This window comes from Pristis pectinata, chromosome 35, assembly GCF_009764475.1.
Source record: "Pristis pectinata isolate sPriPec2 chromosome 35, sPriPec2.1.pri, whole genome shotgun sequence".
Lineage (NCBI taxonomy): Eukaryota > Metazoa > Chordata > Chondrichthyes > Rhinopristiformes > Pristidae > Pristis > Pristis pectinata.
The window spans coordinates 7,878,796-7,896,664 of NC_067439.1; the positions used below are offsets into that span (position 1 = coordinate 7,878,796).

Sequence of the window (17,869 nt, forward strand, 5' to 3'; positions counted from 1 at the left end):
AAGGACCCCCTCCCACCCCCTCTCCTCCCATTGGGCAGAAGATACAAAAGCTTGAGAACATGTACCACCAGGCTCAAGGACAGCTTCTATCCTACTGTTATAAGACTCTTGAATAGATCTTTTATATGATAAAGGTTAACTCTTGATGTCTCAGTCTACCTTGTCGTGGCCCTTGCACTTTAATTGTCTGCCTGCACTGCACTTTCTCTGTAACTGCAATACTTTATTCTGTTATTGGTTTCATTTGGTACTACCTCGATGTACTTATGTATGGAATGTGTCTGGATGGTATGCAAATGAAGCTTTTCCTCTGTTATCTCGGTACAGGTGACAATAATAAACCAATTACCCATAATGGCCACGGAGCAGCTGACGCTGGGAAGCACAGGAGAGGGGGTGGTGGAGGGGTCACGGTACGACCCTGTGTGTGGGAACAACCCCAACCCCACACGATCATCGACCACAAGGTGCGGAATGATCACTGGTGCAAAGGCGGGAGGGAGCAGCGCTGAGGTCTCAGGCGTCAGCCGCAATGCACAGGATGCCGGTGACCCACTCACCGCCGCCTCCTTGCTGATCTCCCCTGCAGGCGGCCTTCACTGAGAGACCACCACAACTCTATGGGGACAGGTGGGAGTGTGGATTGGGTCACAACAGTCTTCAATCATGGAAGTTTCAGGGCACCACACAACTTTCTTCTGCCCCAGGAGACACCAGAGACTGCAGATGCTGGAACCTGGAGCAACAAACTATCTGCTGGAGGAACTCAGCAGGTCGAGCAGCATCTGTGGGATGGAAAGGAACTGTCGATGTTTCCTGCAGGATTTCGACCCGACAGTTCCTTTCCCTCCCACAGATGCTGCTCGACCTGCTGAGTTCCCCCAGCAGGTTGTTTGCTATTCTTCCTGTACCACATCAGGAGCCCAAGTAACAGGAGCCCAATATCAAGGATAAACATTTCAGTTTTAATCCGAATTCACGGTCCCTTTACCGATACATTAAGATCTCAAAGTGCTGTGCTGAATCCAAGACACTTTATAGCAGAAAATGAGAAAACGTTTAACGATTAAGATGATTTGGGTATCAAGGCCCCAACCTCCATAGAAAAGGAGAAACATGCAATAAATTCTCTGCCTTTCCAAATGCGACTGGGGGAGAAAAACTGAACAAAAGTTCTGCAAAGAATTATCCTCAAAATATAGATCCACCTAAGGCCACAGATCGAATCATACAAGTATTAATGCTTTACTCTGTGCATACCAGTGTGGTTGGCAGTGTTAGGGGGCTAATCTTTGTCAGTGGTCTTTTATAAAAGACGATCTTTAAATACAAGGGGCAAAGTCCAGAGGTTGAAGAACAAGTGCCAGTTTGTACCAGGAGAATGTGACGGGTCACCATTCCCCAGGGGTGGGAGCTCACATGCGTCCCCGGGGGAATGCAAATCGTTCCGAGATGCCGGGATCGAGCGTGCTCTTGGAACCAGCTGGATCCGAAGCCCCTGATGGGACAGGGTGTAGGAAGTCCGCGGGAGGAGATGTCAGCTGGTGGCTCAGGCGGGTCCTACCTCCGCCTCCGATCTGCGAGTTCGAGTCCAGCTCCGGAAACTTGATCACAAAAATCCAATCCCCCTAAAGAGATGCTAAACTTGAGACCCCTGACTACCCTCTCAAACAGGCAGAAAGATCCCATGGCGCAGTATTGAAGAATAAGGGGGTTTCCTGGTGCCCTGACCAATTCAACCAATCAAATTATTGGGTCACCACCACTTTGCTGTTTGCGGGATCTTGCTGTGTACATCAACTGGCTCTCCTGCACCCAGCCACCAGCTCCCCAAATAACAAACATCCTTTCCTCTCCCCAATCCCAAAAAAATATTGAAGGGAGCTTTCATTTCTTAAAAAATAACGTAACGTTCTTCGGATGCCTTCCGCAGTCTGGGCACTCACGGACGTCTTCGGCAAACTTGTCTTCAATTCCTGGATGTTCCAGGCCACTCCTGGGCAGTGGGGGTTGCAGCGTCCAGAGGGAGCAGGGGCTTCGAGTCACTTGGTCTCATGTCCAGCCAGGGGCTTAGGACATCAATGTTGGTTTGATAACATTGCCACAAAGCTTCAGGGACATGTTGGTCGCTGCTTGGATTCTGGAGACTGATAGTTACCCTCCCGAGGGTGGGGGAGTTGGAGCCTGTTTGATTGCGAGAGAACTTTTGGATGGATCCTGACCCACCCTTCCCTTTGGGAAAAAGAGTAGAAACTCTAAAATGAACTGGAGATGGGCCGGGTCCCAACGTTGTTGGGTTGGGATGCAGGAACTGAACATGTGCCCAATACAACATGTACGTGAGGGGAAGTAGAGAGGTGGTGGGGGGAGAAGGGGTCCTCGCTGGGACGGAGGGGTGCAAGAATAATTAAAAGCCCCAATGCCAACCAGCCAACTCCCACAATGCACGAGCAAAGGGGTCAGACTTGACCTGACCCCGGGCCGATTTGTTTGAGAAGGTTCAGATCCTCTCGGGAGGCCACAGGAAGTCCACGGAGAGGCCGATCGACTGACACGGCAGCGCCATACCCGCAGACCGCCCGCGCGTCAAGGTGGCTGGCCCATCCGACGCAGCTTCACGTCGCCCTGGTCTAGTCGAACTTCAAGGCTTTCTGGGCGGAGGCTGTGAAGAGAAGGGGATAAGGTGTGAGAAAGAACAAGGCAGAACCACGTAAACTGCCCCCTCCTCGAAGCTGGCCGGGAAGGGGTCTGAGTGAAGGGTCTGTGGTTACAGTGCAGTTCGTTTGGGACCTTGGACAGATGCAAGGATTACACAAGAAATTCTGCAGATGCTGGAATCTGGAGCAGTACACAAAAAGTGCTGGAGAAACTCAGCAGGTCAGGCAGCATCCATGGAGGGAAATGAACAGTCGACGTTTCGGGCCAAGACCCTTCATCAGGACTGGAAAGGAAGAGGGCAGAAGCCAGAAGGAGGAGGTGGGGGGAGGGGGAGGAGCACACGCAGGCAGGGGAGAGGTGAGTCCAGGTGAGGGGGAAGGTAGGTGGGTGGCGGCGGGGGGGGGGGGAAGATGTAATAAGCTGAGAGGTGGTAGGTAGAAGAGGCAAAGGGCTGAAGAAGAAGGAATCCGGTAGAAGAGGGCAGTGGACCATGGAATAAAGGATTGAGGAGGGGAGGGGAGGAGAGGAGATCGGAAGATCATCAAGGTGGGGAAGGGAGTCACAGGAATAAAGGAAGACAAAGGAGTGGTGGGGGGGGGGGGGGAGAAAAAGAAGGGGTGGGGTTACCAGAATTTAGAGAGATTGATGTTGAGGCCATCAGGTTGGAGACTCCCAAGACAGAATATGAGGTGTTGTTCCTCCAACCTGCGTCTGGCCTCAACATAGAGGAGGCCATGGATAGACATGCCAGTATGGGAGTGGGATGTGGAATTGAAGTGGGTGGTCACCGGGAGGTCCTGGCTGTTGCTGCGGACAGAGCGAAGGTGCTCGACGAAGTGGTCACCCAGTCTGCATCGGGTCTCACCGATGTAGAGGAGGAAGGACTGGACCTTTTCTTTGCTGCACTAATCCTGCTTTTGGTGTAGTGTTGGCACCAAATGGAGTCCCTGCCCAAAAGAGATTGTGGGATTTCCTTGTGACAGCACAGAAGGTGGCCACCATTCAGTCCACTGGGACCAGCCCATCCCTGTTCCATCCCCCACTTACTTCCCTGTCACCCATTCTCCCTCACGTCCCCATCCACTCCCACCACCGAGGGCGAGTTACAGCAGCCATTTGACTCCCCTACCCGCACATCTGTGGGACGTGGGAGGAAACCGGAGCACCCAGGGGGAACCCACGGGGTCCTGGGGGAGAGTGCAAACTCCACACACACACACACACACACACACACACACACACACACACACACAGTGCCCGAGGTCGGGATCTAACCCGGGTCTCTGGAGCTGCGAGGCAGAGGCTCTACCTGCTGTGCCACCGTGCTGTCCTAGCTGCTGTGGAGGAGAGAGAGGCTGGTGAGGGCCCCAGAAGGAGCTGGTGAATGAGTGGCACTCCAAGGTGAAGGGTCCATAGGTGATGGGGTGCTGGCACCCACAATACGGCCCTTCAATGTGGAAGGGAAGTTCACTCACACAGACAGGGACACAGACACACACTAACAGACACAGGCACCCACGCACTCTTGATGTGAGTTGACATGAATGCGGTCGGCCACAGGGTCTGTTTCATACACACACACACACACAAAGACTCCACCCAACCCACTTCACTTCGTCCCCCGCACATAGATCAAGATGTAGAAGGTTACTGCTTCCATTGAGACACTCCGGGGACAGAGAGAGACCACCGGGGGGAGGGGAAGGGAGGGGAGGGGCCATCCTCTTAGGCACCAGTCTGGAAAAGAGCGTCTTCATCCCTTCTCCTGTGCACAGGCTCCCATTAAATCAGTTCCTGAACAGCGAGGTTCTCCAGGCAAAAAAACCCTCTCGGTCCAACCACTTTGGGAGCCGTTTATGGGGAGCTGTCTCCTGGACACAGTGGAGCTGCTCCGTGAAGTGTCCCTTCCGGATCTGGGATTTCTTTAAATGACGCCCAAATGTAGAACTCGGGCTGTGCTCCTCAACACGTCACTGTCCAACAGTCACTTCCCAGATCAGGGATGTCCACTTAATGACAGGGAGATTCTCAAACAGGGCTTGGCACAATGTTCCACGATATCAGGTCCAATGATGGGAAAGTTTCTTGGGTAAGAGTGAGGATTCCAACCAAAACTGTCATCCAAATTCCCAACCGGCCAAGCCAGAGATAATACTTTATGTAATTTACTGCGGGTTACATCAATTGTGGGTTGCATAGTGCAGAAATAAAAATATTCAGTTCCTAGACAAAAGATCACAAGATCAGGAATCTGTGCAAAAGGTATAGATGGCAAATTGTGTCCGATTCTTGCCAGCACACATGGGAAAGGACATGACAGTCACAGAGAGTGCAGGGCACTTACTGGAACTGACTCGGGCACAAGGGACTTCAGCTCGCGGGTTAGTCTGGAGAGACTGGGTTCTTCTCCTGGGAGCAAAGAAGGTCAATAGGAGAGAAGTGACTCAGTGGTGCAGATGGTCCAGCTGCTGCCTCACAGCTCCAGGGACCCAGGTTTGATCTAGACCTCCAGTCTGAATGTGTGGAGTTTGCACGTTCTCCCTGTGACCGCGTGGGTTTCCCCTGGGTGCTGCGGTTTCCTCCCACATCCCAAAGGCATGTTAATCGACTGCTGTAAATTGCCCCCTAGTGTGTGGGTTAACGTCAAAAAGTATCGAAGGGGAGTTGCAGGAGTACAGGGAAATACAGAGACACAGGAGACCGCTGGAATCTGTGTGGAAAAAACGAGCTGCTGGAGGAACTCAGCAGGTCAGGCAGTATCCATGGAGGGAAATCGACAGTCAGGTTTCAGGCTTGAGACCCTTCTGGACTGAAAGAGCAGAGGGGAGATACAGTGAAATAAGAGGGGGAACAGGAGCTGCTGGGTGATAAATAGGGGTGAACGAAAAGACGTTACAGGGAAATATGTGGGGGAATGAGATGGAGATGATCCCTTTGAGAGACTCGATGAACTCGTACGTTATAAGGAACTATGGGACTGTAAGGGATTACACTTTACAGCGCCAGCGACCCGGGTTCAATTCCGGCCGCTGTCTGTAAGGAGTTTGTATGTTCTCCCCATGTGACTGCGTGGGTTTCCTCCGGGTGCTCCAGTTTCCACATTCCAAAGGCGTACGGGTTAGGAAGTTGTGGGCATGCTATGTTGGCGCCGGAAGTGTGGCGACACTTGCAGGCTGCCCCCAGAATACTCTAGGCAAAAGAGGCATTTCACTGTGTATTTCGATGTACGTGTGACTAATAAAGATATCTTATCTCCTCCGGGGAGGCAGAATGGACCCAATGGATTGAATGGCCTCCTTACAGGAACGATCAGAACACTTTCTTAGCTCTGGTTCTTCTGCCAGTGATCTGTGGACTACTTGGGGACACAAAGCCCCTCCTTATTCTTCAGGGACAGTGTCAAAGTTCACCCCTTGTCTTTCAGGAAAACAACAGCTGCCCTCTTCAGGTGAGAAGGGAAAAACTTAGAAGTTGAACTGAGGGGCAACTGTGACTCATTTGGTTTGGAGAAGTGGCAGATGAATCTTTAGCACAACAGAACAGAAGGGGCAGGAATAGAGGCAGCGTCAAGGGTTAAAAGCAGCCCCTGCTATTTGACTGCACTGGGAGCCACCTTTAATAGGGAGGTGATCTGATATCCCATAGTGTACGCTGCCTGCGAATAATCTCTTGCCCAATTTCGATGCCCATTTCATCAGGGCCACAGGAAAAGCCGTACCTCTCTTGAATCGCTCTTTGGCTTCAATCCTCTCCTTGCCATCAAAATACCAGACGGTAATGGCGTACCTGAGGAGAAGGGGAAGGAGGTGGTCAGACAAGCATTTAATCCTCACACAGGCAGGTCCAGTTCCACCGACACCGTTCTACACTGTAGAAAGAAGGGAAGACACCACCAATATTTGGGTCATGCAGGCGCACTCCCAGGGGGCAGCACGAGTGCCTCCATCAGAAGGTGGTGGGTTCAATTCCCACTCCAGAAGCTCGATACTAAACCTAAGCTGATGCTTTCAGTGTGGCATTGAGAGACGGGTGATAGAGGAGCTGCCTTTGAATAGGATATTAACCAGGGGCAGAAACTTAATTTTCCCTGCAACTAACATTAGGCCGATAGGTGACCTTAGAGAGTTAGATAAAAACATGAGTAGCATAGGGAAGGTGAACGGTCAGTCTTTTCCCTAGGGTAGGGGAGTCTAGGAGGGCACAGATTTAAGACGAGAGGGGAAAATTTAAAAGAGAACCAATGGGCAACTTTTCCCCCCACACAGTGGGTGGTGGGTATGTGCAACAAGCTGCCAGAGGAAGTGGTAGAGGTGGCTACAATTACAACTTAAGAGACATTCGGACAGGTACCTGGATAGGAAAGGTTTGGAGGGACACGGGTCAAACACAGGCAAATGGGACCAGCTTAGGTTAGCACCTTGGCCAGCATGGATGATCTGGGCCTGCTCCTGTGTTGTACACCTCTATGCTCCTTCTGTGCTGTATACCTCTATGACTCTATAATAGGGTTACAGGGAAGATGAGGGAACCCAGTGAGTGGTGGGGGTGTGGAACTCGCCATCTGATGGGGTGGTGGCAGAAGCTCTCCCCGCACTTACGGAGTGCATGGAAGAACATTGACCTGCAAAGCCACAGACTTGTTGGGATTAACCCGGTCCATTTCTGTCTGATGGGCCTCCTCCTTCTGCACCACAGATTTCTATAGGAAGCCTCTAACAACATGAGGGGAGCCCATTCAGCCCAATGGATCCATGCTAGCTCTCAGCAGAGCAATCCCATCAGTCCCATTCCCCTGTGCCCCTGCAACTTATTCTCTCTCACACCCACCCATCAACTCCCCTTTGGTTCCTGTGTGGCACTAACCTTCAAGGGGCAACTGATCTACCAGCCCAGTACCCCCCCCCCCATCCCCTTCACCCTCCTCCACCCACTCCATCTGCCCATGACCCACACACTCCTCCCACTGGGTCCCCTCTCCCCTCCCCACCACACCGACTTGGTTCTACGCTCCGCCTTCCTCTCCTGATGACAACAACCTTTCCCTCAATGTCAACAAAACTAAAGAACTGGTCATTGACTTCAGGAAAGGGGGCGGTGTACATGCACCTGTCTACATCGATGGTGCTGAGGTCAAGAGGGTTGAGAGCTTCAAGTTCCTAGGAGTGAACATCACCAACAGCCTGTCCTGGCCAAATCACGTAGATGCCACGGCCAAGAAAGCTCACCAGTGCCTCTACTTCCCCAGCAGGCTAAAGAAATTTGGTTTGTCCCCTTGGACTCTCACCAACTTTTACCGATGCACCATAGGAAGCATCCTATCTGGATGTATCACGGCTTGGTACGGCAACTGTTCTGCCCAGGACTGCAAGAAACTGCAGAGAGTTGTGGACACAGCCCAGCACATCACGGACACCAGCCTTGTTGTGACCTTGTTGCACCTTATGGCACTGCACTTTCTCTGTAGCTGTGACACTTTACTCTGTACTGTTATTGTTTTTACCTGTACTACCTCAATACACTCTGTACTAACCCAATGAAACTGCACTGTGTAATGAATTGACCTGTACGATCGGTTTGTAGGACAAGTTTTTCACCGTACCTCGGTACGTGACAATAATAAACCAATCCCAGTCTATCAAATTCCACCATCAGCAGCCCTTTGTTGCCTCCACCTCTCACCTCCCAGCCTCTGTCACCACTTCCCTCCCCAGCCCCAGCTGCCTCTCACTCCTCCTCACCTGGATCCACCCGTCGCTTCCCAGCTCTTGTTCTGCCCCTTTACACTGGCCCTCTCCCCTCTACCCTTTCAATCCAGATGAAGGGCCTCGACCCAAAACGTCGACCGTCCATTTCCCTCCACAGATGCTGCCTGACCTGCCGAGCTCCTCTATCAGTTCGTCCATCGACCTACCAGCGCGTCTTCAGGAGGGAACCGGCGCACCCCGGGGACAAACTCGAAAAACATGCAGACTCCACACAGACAGCACCCGGAGGTCAGGATCGAACCCAGGAGGCTGGAGCCATGAGGAGGCAGCTCCGCCAACTGCGCCGGGTTGGTAGGAGTGATCGGAAAGCTCCGTGGTCAGAAGGGCATGGGATGTGGAGAGAGGAGGAAGCTCGGAGGAGAAGCCTGCTAATTCTGGCACAAGTGGTCAATCCTCTTGCTGCGACTTGGTTTAAAACTCCGTGTCTGTCCTCTGGGTTCCCAGAGGAAAGTGGCTAGAGAGTATATTTAGCCAGGATGTGGGAATACTGTCTCCAGCCATCCTGAATCTGCTCTCAAGCAACAAACTGCAGGAAAAGGCTTCTTCCTGCTTGGCCAAGCTCCTTCCAAACGGACCCCACGTCCCACAGCTCTGGGCTAACATGGCACACACAGCTCCGAGGGCAGTCCAGGGTAGGGAGCCACTCCACAGCCTACCCCTCACTCGACAGAAGGGACCCCCACAGCGTTCCACCAGCAAGGTTATAGGGACCAATTAGATTGCTCTTTTAAAGAGCCAACACTTGCACAGTCATAGAAAGATACAGCACAGAAACAGGCCCTTCGGCCCATTGAACTCATACTAACAATCAACCACTCATTTACACCAATCCCATTTTTTATTCTCCCCACATTCCCATCAACTCCTCCCCCCCCCCCCCACTGGATTCTACCACTCACCCACGCACAAGGGGCAATTTTTCGTAACCAGTTCACCTATCAACCGCAAAGTGCTGGAGGATCTCAGCGGGTCAAGCAGCATCTATGGAGGGAAATGGACAGTCTCGACCCAAAATGTCGACCGTCCACCTCCCTCCACAGATGCTGCCCAACCCGCTGAGTTTCTCCAGCGCTTTGCGTGTTGCTCCAGATTGCGGCATCTGTCGCCTCTCATCTCAACCTATCAATCCACAAGTCTTTGGGACGTGGTAGGAAACCGGAGCACCTGGGGGGAAACACACACTGTCACAGAGAGAACGTGCAAACTCCACACAGACAGCACCGGAGGTTGCGATCGAACCCAGGTCTCTGGCGTCGTGAGACAGTAGCTCTACTCTCTGTGGCACCGTGCTTACCACGCCTAGTCAGAGTCAAACAGCACAGAAACTGGCCCTTCAGCCCACTGTCCGGGCTACCTGTAGTACTAATCCCATTTACCCACATTTAGTCCGTAGTCTTCTATACATCTGCGATTCAAGTACTTGTCGAGATGCTTCCTACGTCATGAGAGTCTCTACCTCCACCACCACCTCAGGGAGCATGTTCCAGACTCCAACCACCCTCTCCCTCAGACTCTGCCCTCTTGTTTTAGACACCCCACCATGGGAAAGAGATTTTTCTTTCTACTCTATCTACCTCTTATGTACCTCTGTCAGGTCACCCCCTCAGCATTCACCGCTCCAGGGAAAACAAACCCAGCCCCATCACGTCTCCTTTTACTCCAATCCAGGCAATGTCCTGGTGAATCTCCTCTGCACTCTCCAGCGCAAACACATCCTTCTTATAGTGTGGTGACCATCCCACAGTGCGTGGTGACCATCCCACAGTCCGAGGTGACCAGAACAGGCACAGCCTAACCAGAGTTTTTATAAAGCTGTAACATGACGTCCCAACTCCACGGCACAGAAAGCACTCCATTTGCCTTCTTCACCACCTCTTCTGTCAGCCCACCACGTCCACACTGACCAGTGGGCACCCTTCCGTGTTAATCCCATCTCCCAGCACTTGGCTCATCGCCTCCTAGGCGATTCAAGTGCTCGCCTGGACGCTTCTTAAACACCGTCCGTGACCCAGCTTCCACCACTCTCTCAGGCAGTGTGTTCCAGGTACTCACCGCTCTCTGGGTGAAGGTGGTCCCCCTCAGATTCCCTCTAAATCTTTCTCCCCGTACCCTAAATCTATGCGCTCTAGTTTCATCTACCTCTGGTGAGGGGAAACATTTTCTGCAGTCTATCTTATTTATACCTCTTGTCATGTTACGTACCTCAATCGTCCCCTCTTAACCCCTCTGCACAAACTGGAGGAACGGCACCTTATTTTCTGCCTTGGAACCTTGCAGCCTAATGGCATGATCATTGAATTCTCCCACTTTAAGTCATCCCCCACCACCACCACCCACGCCTCTTTCCTTCCCTCTCCTAGCCGTGCTTTTTTCTACCCCTTTTTTTTCCTCTCTTTACGTTTGCCCCATCCCCCGGTGGATCTGCTCTCCCCTCCTCCCCCACACCTGCCCATCGCTACCTCTTACCTGCATCTACCTATCACCACCTTTTGCCCACCCCGCCTCCCCTCTTTTGTCCACCTATCACCGCTCTGCTTTTCCCTCCTATCTATTGGGCTTCCCCTTTTCCTATCTTCAGTCCTGAAGAAGGGTCCTGACCCGAAATGTTGACCGCCTGCTTTTCTCCACGGATGTGCTGCCTGGCCTGCTGAGTTCGTCCAGCATCCTTCTTAACCTCCCTCTGCTCCAAGGAGAACAGACCCAGTCTCTCCTCATAACAGACACTCCATCCCAGTCAACACCGAGTTCCTTTTTCACCCTCTCCAGGAAAGGTTCAGGAAACTATTGCCCCAGTTTGGAAGGATAGGGTGCACGAGGACAGTGCTGAGCCCATGTCTGAGATCGGCACACGCTTTTGCTTTCACGCACTGAAGGCCACTGCAGCCCAGTTCTCCCACCCCCTGCCATCACAGCCACCCCCTTCCCCCACCCCAAGCCAGAACCAGGTAGGGCCCACCCACTCCCTCCCAATTACCTGGTGGCAAATGCAGGCTTCACTTCATGAGGATTTCTACGGTCAGACCAAAAGATTAATAATCTGTCGAATAAAGGCTCAATGTTGGCAACTTCCGATCGATTTTCCGGGAATATTTGCAGCAAGCCGCCATGGACCTGGAGAAACAAAAGGAAGAAGTGGGGAGTGAATGGTGATCCAGGGCACACAGTGGAAAGCACGGCAAGGCTGCCATGTCAGCTCCGCGAGTAGATGGCTCGCTCATGGGCAAAAGGTTCTAATCCCGCCTCGGGGACACACGTTTGAGCTGATTCCTGGTGCAGTGCCGAGGGAGTGCTGCACCGTCACTTGGATGAGATCATTGATCATTGTAAGCGGTTCGTTGACCTTCACCAATTTTCACAGATGCACCATAGAAAGCACCCTACCCAGATGCATCACAGCTTGGTATGGCAACTGCTCTGCCCGAGACCACAAGAAGCTGCAGAGAGTTAAGAACACAGCCCAGTTCATCACAAAAACCACTCTCCCCTCCACGGACTCTTGTCAACATTTCTAGCCATCTCAGGAAAGCAGCCAACATAATCAAGGACCCCTCCCACCCCAGACATTCTCTCTTCTCCCCCCTCCCATCGGGCAGAAGATAGAAAAGTTTGAGAGCACGTACCACCAGGCTCAAGGACAGCTTCTACCCCGCTGTTATCAGATTCTTGAACGGACCTCTTGCATGTTAAAGATTAACTCTTGACCTCACATCTACCTCATCGTGGCCCTTGTACGTTATTTGACTCCCTGCACTGCACTCTCTCAGTAATTGTAACACTATATTCTGCATTCTGTTTTCCTTTTTACTACCTCAATGTGCTTATGGAATGATCTGTATGGATGGCAAGCAAACATGTATCTCAGTACATGTGACAATAATAAACCAATTCCAATTCTATTTTTATTAGTCATTTTTTTATTTTAGGGATCTGGATGTGGCTGACAAGGCCAGCATAAAGACATCCAGCATGGAAACAGGCCCTTCGGCCCATCGTGTCAATGCCAACCATCAGGCACTCATTTACACTAATCCCATTTTATTCTCCTCACATTCCCATCAGCTCTCCCCAGATTCTACCCCTCGTCTAAACATCAGTGCCAATTTACAGCAGCTAATTAACCTACCGAACTAGAAGTCTAGAACCTGAGATGTGGGAGGAAACCAGAGCACCTGAGAGAAACCCACGCGGTCACAAGGAGAACGTGCAAACTCCACACGGGACAGCACAGGAGGTCAGGATCGAACCTGAGCTGTGAGGCAGCGGCACTATTATTGCCCATCCCTAATTGCCCTTGAAATGAGCAACTTCCCGGGCCATTTGAGAGGGCAGTTAAGACTCAACCACACTGGCGTGTCTGGAGTCACATTTGGGCTCAGACTGGGTAAGAGAAGATTTCTCTCTTTGAAGAGAAATCTTTAACTTCATTGAATTCTCCATTAAGTAATTGCCACCCCCCTTCCCCTCAACTCCCCCCAACCACGCTTCTTCGCTTCTTCCCTTTCTTACTTCCTTCCTCTCCTTACCTTTGACCAACCCCCCGGTGGATCTGCTCTCCCCTCCTCCCCCGCACCTGCCCATCACCATCTCTCACCTGCATCTACCTATCACCACCCTGTGCCCACCCCACCTCCCCTCTTTTGTCCACCTATCACTGCTCTGCTTTTCCCTCCTACACATCGGGCTTCCCCCTTTTCCCATCTTCAGTCCTGACCCAGAACATTGACCGCCTGCTTTTCTCCACGGATGCTGCCTGGCCTGCTGAGTTCCTCCAGCATTATCGTGTTTTTCATCTAGATTCCATATCTGTCGTCCTTTGTTTCTCTAGAAGATTTCCTTTCCTGATGGACAACTATGACCCAGATGTTTTGTGGTGAGAATCCAATAGTTTATTACTAATGGAGGTATATCAGAGCCAGTCCTCAGTTACACTACTACTGACCAGTCCTTTCCCGAGTGCCTGTACCCTTCATCAGGGTTGGAGGCTGGGGTGAAACTCCCTCCCGGTCGACTGAGGACTCTTGCTTTGCTGCGGATGGATGGATTAGTACCTTTTTTAATTCCCGGATTATTAACTGAATTTAAATGGGATTCGAACACAAGTTTCTGGATGTCTAGTTCAGTAACTTAACCCTCACAGCACCACTGTTAATCAGTTCAGCACAAGATTGTGGGCCGAAGGGCCTGTTCCTGTGCTGTACTCTTCTATGTTCCATGCTATCAATAAGATCACGGCTGATTTTTTATCTCAGCACTAATTCCCCACATTCCTTGACATTTTCCAAACCTGCCGACCCTCAGCAAGAGTCCACTTGGGATCGGATTCCCATCACACCACTGAGGAACAAATACAGAGACCTGTCTGCCTCCGGGAGCTCAACACTCATTCCAGTGACAACGTCCAAACCCGAGGGAATGCCGCACAGCTACTTACATTGACATCCCAATCCCGGTTCAGGTAATAAATGCAGGTGACACAGCGCCCGTCTCCATTGGGATTGTCGATATGACGAACGTAACCTGTTCCGTGTCCAGGGTAACAAGCTACCATGGCCTGTGGAGAGAGAACAGTGTTAATCTGAGACCAATCCATCCGCAGCAAAGCAAGAGTCCTCAGTAGACCAGGAGGGAGTTTCACCCCAGCCTCCAACCCTGATGAAGGGTACAGGCACTCGGGAAAGGATTGGTCAGTAGTAGTGTAACTGAGGACTGGTTCTGACATACCTGCAGTTAGGTAGTGATTAACCCTTCACCTCCTGAATGAACAGTGACTCTGCACATTTACACAGCGCTTCACCCTTACCCCACTGAATGGACTGTAACTCTGCCATTAGTGATTAACCCTTTCCCTACTGAATGGGCAATGACCTTGCACAGTTACTTGGTGATTACAATGTTTAACCCTTACCCTGCTGAATGACTGCAGTTACACAAATTAACCCTTTCCCTACTAGATAAAAATGATTGTGCAGTTACTCAGTAATTAACCCTTACCCTACTAGATAAAAATGATAATGCAGTTAGTAATTAACCCTTACCCAGCTGAAATCAACACTGTGCAGTTTAACCCTTACCCTGCTGAACGACTCTGCAGTTACACAGATTAACCCTTTCCCTACTAAATGAACAATGACCTCGCACATTTACATAGTGTTTAACCCTTAGCCTGCTAAATGAGCAGGCGTACTGTATGTTACATCGAGGAGCACTCTATGCTCCCCCTCAGCCTCCCCTACCTTGTGTATCTCATCTCTATCCTCCTGATAGACCCTACAAGCCCCTCTTAACACAATTCAACTGTTTCTCAAGATAATTCCGCTGCTTGTGTCTCCAACATACCATGTGGAAGCCCACTTCTGCCACTAATCGCCTGTTGCTGGCCTGAATCAGCACTCCTTTCCTCGTCTGAAAGTTACTGGTTCAAACCCCAGTCCAGAGCAGCAAGTACAAGCACCAGGCTGCACTGTCACAGATGCAGTCCACAGATGAGCACTGGACGGGGGGGTGGGGATGTTCCAGGCACCTACCACCCTCTGTGTAATAAAATTTGCCTCACACATCTCATTTAAACTTTCCTATTTTCACCTTAAAGCTGTGTCCTCTCGCATTTGACATTTCCACCCTGGGAAAAAGATTCAGACTCTCTACCTTATACTAAGAACATAAGAAATAGGAGCAGGAGGAGGCCATCTGGCCCATCGAGCCTGCTCTGCCATTCAACAAGATCATGGCTGATCTGGCCGTGGACTCAGCTCCGCCTTCCTGCCTTTTCCCATAAGCCTCAATTCCCCTACTATGCAAAAATCTAACTGTGTCTTAAATATATTTAATGAGGTAGCCGCTACTGCTTCCCTGGGCAGAGAATTCCACAGATTCACTACTCTCTGGGAAAAGCAGTTTCTCCTCATCTCCGTCCTAAATCTACTCCCCCGAATCTTGAGGCTACGTCCCCTACTTCTAGTCTCACCTACCAGTGGAAACAACCTTCCTGCCTCTATCTTACTTACCCCTTTCATAATTTTATATGTTTCTATAGGAGCCCCTCTCATTCTATCTATGCCTCTCATCATTTTATAAACTTCTATCAAGTTTCCCCTTAGCCTCTGACACTCGAAAGGAAACAGCCCAAGTTTGTCCAACCTTTCCTTATAGCACATGCCCTCTAATCCAGAGAGCATCCTGGTGAACCTCTTCTGCACCCTCTCCAAAGCCTCTACACCCTTCCTGTAATGGGACGACCAGAACTGAACACAATACTCCAAGTGAGGAAATGCAACGTCGCCAACCTGACTCCAGGGAATCTCTGATCTACAATTGCTTGAAGTGGAGAAGGAGCATTCGGGATGGGATGTAGGAGCAAAATTAATCCATTCGGCCCATCCAGTCTGTTCCATCATTCAATCATGGCTCATTTTCCTCTCAACCCCATTCTCCTGCCTTCTCTCCATAACCCTTACCCCCTTACCAATCAAAAACCTATCAACCTCTGCCTTAAATACACCCAATGACTTGGCCTCCACCGCTTTCTGTGGCAACAAATTCCACAGATTCATAACGTTCTGCCTGAAAAAACTCCTCCTCATCTCAGTCTTAAAGGGACATCCCTTTATTCTGAGGCTGTGCCCTCGGATCCTAGATTATCCTACTAATGGAAACATCCTCTCCACGTCCACTCTATCCAGGCCTTTCAGTATCCAGTAGATTTCAGTGAGATTTCCCCTCCCTCCCCGATGCTGAACTCCATCGAGTACAGGTCCAGAGACATCAAACGCTCCTTGTACATTAACCCTTTCATTCCCAGGATCATTCTTGTGAACTTCCTCTGGACCCTCTCCAGCATCAGCACATCCTTCCTTAGATACAGGGCCCAAAATTGCTCACAATATTCCAAATGTGGTCTGACTTAACGCCTTACAAAGCCTCAGCAGTACATCCTTGCTTTTATATTCTAGACCTCTTGAAATTGGGAGCCCACAAGAGGACTAATGGAGGTGGCAAGGGGAGGGCATCACCTCACTATCTACACAACCACCTGTCCCATCTGCCATGTCCTGCCCAACCTGTGGATGCCTCACTGGCCTCATCAACCACCTCAGAAAGGGTCAGCCTCGATCTCACAGGACTCCTTGGTCACTCTGTTGTAGGAAAGATGTTATTGAACTAGAAAGAGTACAGAAAAGATTTAATAGGATGTTGCCTGGACTTGGGGGCCCAAGTTACAAGGAGAAGTTGTGTAGACTAGGACTTTATTCCCTGGAATGTAGGAGATCAAGGGATGACTTGATAGAGATTACGAGATCTTGAGGAGCCATAGACAAGGTGAAAGCACATAATCTTTCTCCCCAGGGAGGGGGTGCTAAAAACAAGAGGTCATAGGTTTAAGATCAGAGGCGAGAGATTTAAAAGGGACATCAGGGGCAGCTTCTTCATGCAAAGGGTGGGGCGTATTTGGAATGAGCTGCCAGAAATAGTGGTTAAGGCGGGCACATTAGCGACATTTAAAAGCCATCGAGATAAGTACATGGACAGGAGAGGTTTAGAGGGCTGTGGGCCAAAGGCAGGCAGATGGGACTAGCTCGCTGGGCAACACGGTCGGCATTGACGAGTTGGGCCGAAGGGCCTGTTTCCATGCTGTAAGTCTGCCCAAGGAGAAAAGGCAGGGAGTAGGGCTCAGATCCAGTGAGCTCTGCATCTCAAGGAAGGCAGTGCCATTAAAAATGAGGTGTTTGTCCCAGTAAGGAGACGGTAAGTAGCTGAACCATTCACATGGCAGAATGTAAAAGGAGAACGGCAAGTATCCGCACCTCCCTCTAAAAGGCTGCAATTCTGTTGGCACTGTCCTACCCCAGTTCTAGATACAGATCAGCCTGCAGTTGCCAAAGTACAATCCTGACGTCAAACTTGAACTTGCCTTTCAAGTCTGTATCTTTGGTCCCCTTGCCCGATCGTGCTTTCGATATCCCCTATCTCCTTAATGGGGTCAGTTGGCTGCCATTTCAAGGACAAAGCTTTGATGACAACCTACCCAGAGTTTGTCAGTCTGTGTGTTAGGCAGCGGTGAAATAAAGGACACCAGAGTAGATTGCTGCCCGACATCAAGCAGGGTTGCCATGGTAATGGGGTGTATTGGCACCACTGCCCTACACCAAATGCTTTCCACAGCAGAATCATTTTCAATAAATGAATCGTGGAGAGGGATGGGGGTGGATTTTAGAGGTAGCCACACTCTCTGGAGAGTGTGGGTTCGAAGCACAGTACAGCCTAGTTGACCTGGTCATTGCACAGCCTTCCTGGAAGTGACCTGGGTTTATTGACTCACTGCCCCGTGAGTGGTGTCTGCAAACAAACAGCAACCCATGGTGACTCATTGCAGGCTGCTCTCTACAGATCTACTCATTACCCTTACTATAATCGTTCTGCACTTTTAAATTTAAACTCTATGTCACTAA

At 50.7% G+C, this 17,869-nt stretch overlaps 1 protein-coding gene across 1 annotated transcript in view; it reads right to left on the reverse strand.

The window, feature by feature from the left end:
• Positions 1-944: 944 nt before the first annotated feature.
• egln2 (egl-9 family hypoxia-inducible factor 2) overlaps positions 945-17,869 on the reverse strand; it is a 30,844-nt gene continuing 13,919 nt past the window's right edge. The window contains exons 2-5 of the mRNA XM_052044225.1: positions 13,855-13,974; positions 11,398-11,534; positions 6,377-6,444; positions 945-2,662 (exon numbers count right to left, since the gene is read on the reverse strand). Of these exons, the coding sequence (XP_051900185.1) occupies positions 2,631-2,662; positions 6,377-6,444; positions 11,398-11,534; positions 13,855-13,974 (357 nt within the window). The 3' untranslated portion in view covers positions 945-2,630. The remainder of the gene's footprint in view (positions 2,663-6,376; positions 6,445-11,397; positions 11,535-13,854; positions 13,975-17,869) is intronic.